At 48.7% G+C, this 4,004-nt stretch overlaps 1 protein-coding gene across 1 annotated transcript; it reads right to left on the bottom strand.

Annotated features, from left to right (window-relative positions):
• Nucleotides 1-778: 778 nt before the first annotated feature.
• LOC127326196 (cysteine proteinase inhibitor 8) lies at nucleotides 779-3,359 on the bottom strand. The gene has a single exon (XM_051353062.2). It carries the CDS (start codon nucleotides 3,240-3,242, stop codon nucleotides 2,877-2,879), a length of 366 nt encoding a protein of 121 aa, XP_051209022.1. The 5' UTR covers nucleotides 3,243-3,359; the 3' UTR covers nucleotides 779-2,876.
• Nucleotides 3,360-4,004: the final 645 nt, after the last annotated feature.

Here is a 4,004-nt window from a genome sequence, read left to right as displayed (position 1 = left end):
TCCCAAGTATCGCCCGCTTACCTACCTGCTCTGCTCTATTTATCGATTAGTTTAATCCAGAATCACGGTCATCAGCGGCCCGTGAGGAGCTCATTGATAAAGACTTGCCCTCACGTGAATCGACAGTATCAGAAATTCAGACATTCTCAGAACCTGAGATTGCATCCAGGGGAGATGTCCGCTAAATACATTATAAATATTCTACAGTATTTTCTTCTGAATTTTATGTACTAGCTAAATGTAATCAATGTGTCTACTGTATGTATTGCCCATTGAAATACTGTACTGAAAAATAAACCTTACAATTGAGAACGGAAGGGTTAAATATTTAGAGAAGCCTCGAGGAGCAGATCCTCAATGCCCTGTTCGGTGCAAGTGGTTTTTAGAGTTTTGGTGAGTGTTTTTGCAAGTGTTTTTGGTGAAAATAGCTACCACCCAAAACACTTGTCCCAAAACACTTGTCCCAAAACACAAACAGAGCTGTGAGCAGTTTCACGCGAGCAAAACGCTAGGGGGTGGGGTGTTTTTATTCCCCCCCCCCCCCAACCCAACATGTTTTGGGGTGTTTTTTGGACTCTAACCCGGCTAAAACCAGCCTGCCGAACAGCCCACTAGTGTTTTTAAGTGTTTTGGAGTGTTTTAACTTGGCCCATATTTTACACCCAAAACACTACAAACCCTCTCAATAAACACTGGCACCGAACAGGCCCCAAGGGGTTTTGCACATCGTGTTCCCTCGAGATCAAGGCCATGACAATGGACGCAGAGGAGACACAAATGAACCGTCCGCTACATCATTTGTTGATCACTCGCAATTTATTTACCAGTATTACTCTAGCACGAGTAGCAAATACTGTAGTCAGGATGAAGTGCACCTCACACGGTCGACAAAACCTCACGACTGAAATTAACGGCAATCATAAGGAATTTCTGGTGGACAGGTGTTCGAGATGATCAAACTACTAAAAGCTTGTGCCTTAGAGCATGGGCTGATGTTTGTATTGCAAAAAATATTGGTGGCCTCGGTGTTCGAAATTTGCAGGCACTTAATCAAGGCCTAATCCTCTCGGCAGCTTGGAGACTAGCAAAGGAGCCACAAAGCCAAATAGCCCAGATTCTCAAGGCAAAATATCATCATGATACATCCATCTGGAGAGCCAAGCCAGATAAACCAAAATCTGCTTTTTGGGCTGCAATTCTCAAGGTAAAACCTCTTTTAGTATCTGCCTCCATTTGTCAAATTGTTGATGGTAGCAGCTCGATCTGGAGCTCTCCCTGGTTTCTAGGTTGGGAAGACATATATGATCATCTTGTTATACAAGATCAGCCTTTCAGCTATCCTGCTACAGTGAAAGATCTTTGGATTCCTGGTCAAAAGCAATGGAATGCTAGCTTAATCAATTCACTATTCACTTCACAAACCGCAAATGCAATTCTTCAAACACCTATAATTAATGCGTCTGGACAAGATACTTTGGTTTGGACACTAACCCCTGCAGGTAATTGGTCCTCTAAAAGTGCATATAGGCACTGCTTCAACAATCTGCAGCTTCCTCCAAGACAACGTCCGAAGATTGTTCCGCAGGAAACCATAGCCCTTCTTAATCAGGTCTGGCAAGATAAGCAGATGGCGCCGCGAATTCAGACTTTTGCCTGGAGACTTCTTAGGAGAGCTCTTCCTACTGGTAAGAGAGCGAGTAAGTTCTCTCAACATATCAAAGAAAATTGCTCTCAATGTGGTAACGTTGAAGATGAAATGCACATGCTCTTCCTCTGTCCATTTTCTAAGGCAGCTTGGTTTTCTTCACCTTGGTATATTAAAACTGAACTGATAGCTGCAAATCATCATTCAGTTCCTGACATGATTCAGTATCTTATTAATTCAAGGCACCCACATATTAATACCACTTCTTTATACACTTTCTTGTGGTGTCTTTGGAAAGCTCGGAACAACGCACTCTTTTGCAGGAAACGTTGCAGTCCTTATCAGGTGTTCGCGGCAGCAAATGCAATTATCCAGGGAACCAAATTAGAAGATGCAAACTCTTTTCAAGATCGTAATTCAACTGAAGCATCATCAGATGATACCATACAACTGCAGGTTGCGTCCGTTCAGCACATGACTCCATCACCAGGGGCTACAGTCAGGAACATCGCAACCATATCAGGATCCATCATTTTCTCTGACGCTGCTTGGTCTCCAGGACTTGACGGCCAGCCGGCACCTGCGGGTTTAGGTATTTTTATGCAGATTTGCGGTGATAGGACTTGCTCCCAGATTTGCATCTCGGCCATCTCACCGCCAGCCTCATCAGCTATTCAGGCTGAAGCTTTTGGTTTGTTGCTTGCAAGCCAGCTCGTAGAGCTGCTTCACATTCAGCAACCAACCTACTTAACGGACAATGCCACTTTGGCAACTGCTGCTGCTGCTCAGGATCTGCATCTCGCTCCAGGACATTGGACAATCAGGCCACAACTTGCTCACATGGCAGCTATCTCTTCCTTCGATGCCTCGAAGGTCTTTCATATTTCTAGGAGCAACAATTTCAGAGCACATCATCATGCTAGATTAGCTCTTAAACTCCAGAATAGACCTTTTAGTTTCAGATGCTTACGTACAGACAATGGAGCTTGTCTAAATGCAGGTGTAACCTCAATGTCTTGCGTGTCTCAATGCACGCTTGTCTTTGTAAGATGTTGCTAGATCAATAAAAATGGAGTGTTCAAAAAAAAAAAAAAAAAAACCCTCACGACTGAAAGTAAAACCGCTCGCACTACGGTACCAAATTAAGGACGCAGGCAGATGAGATTAACCAGCGGAGCTCATGCGTTGGCTAGCTGCAGATCGAGATCCATGCGCGGCGGTGACGGGCGGATCAGAAGTTGGCGGCCGGCTTGAAGGAGGTGAGCTCGCGGGTGCGGGTCCAGGCCTGCTCGTAGACGACCGCGACGTACGGCGCGCTGGTCCCAGCGCCGTCCACCGCGTCCACGAAGAGGCGGTAGTTCATCCCGGACACGACCTGCTCCTCGCCGCGCGTGACCCGGCGGAACTGCAGCCTGTCGCTGGCCAGCTTGGCGTGCTGCGTGACCGCCCACCCGCCGAGCTCCTGGATGTGCGGATCCGTCACGTCCTCGATGGGTCTCCACCCGCCGACAATCGGGCCGGGGTCGCGGCCGCCCAGCGCAGCGGTGACGGCGAGGGTGGCGGCGAAGAGGGCGAGCAGGAGGAGGGGTTTCGCCATGGACGGATCGGGAACTTGGAGACGAGTCGGTGGGGAATGGCGAATGGGAACGGGCGGTGTTTGGGAGCGGTGGATTTGTTGGAAACGACTGCGTGCCGTGACGGGCGGTTTGCAGCTGCACATGGGTTGGCATGCCAATTTATTGAACGGATTTCAGGACCAGCCCCCGCCCGTCCGTGGGAAGTGGCGACACGAGTCACGGGGGAAGCAAAGACTTTTGTGGCCGAGGACCCCACCGGCCGCACATGCGGCTGTGTGCATACAAGCGGGTAAGGGCACGTAGAGCCGCCACATTAGTTCGAGAATGCATTAGATATAAGTCATGCAACGCATTATCTCTTACTATCATCTCTAGCAATTAATATTAATAATTAAATTTTGGTAGTCTCCGACGGCTGCCGGCGTTGAGGTAGGATGAGGGACCCGCCCCTGTACAGCTGTAGAGTAGGGTTCCTAGTTTAGTGTCCCTCCGTGGCGTCTGGCATCATGCCTGCAGGTCGAGCTCCGTCGTCCCCGAGCGATGGCGGTGGCTTCTTGGTCTTCCTCTACCTCATCTTGGTGCTCCAATGGCAGGAGCCAGTCCTGGGGATCTGGAAGGCCAGATATCTGCTCAATAAGCTCGATGAGCCTGCGGATCTGGGGAGCTCTTCCCTGGATTCTGCAAGTGATTTTGGTGGTCATCTTATGAGGCTAAAGCAACATAGGGGATTCTCCTTTGGCCAAGCGTGGATGCGTGGGAAGGAGATGAACCTGTGTTCTTGC

Source organism: Lolium perenne, chromosome 4, assembly GCF_019359855.2.
Source record: "Lolium perenne isolate Kyuss_39 chromosome 4, Kyuss_2.0, whole genome shotgun sequence".
Classification (NCBI taxonomy): domain Eukaryota; kingdom Viridiplantae; phylum Streptophyta; class Magnoliopsida; order Poales; family Poaceae; genus Lolium; species Lolium perenne.
The sequence above is the reverse complement of the archived record's forward strand: the minus strand, read 5'-3'. Positions and strand labels throughout refer to the sequence as shown.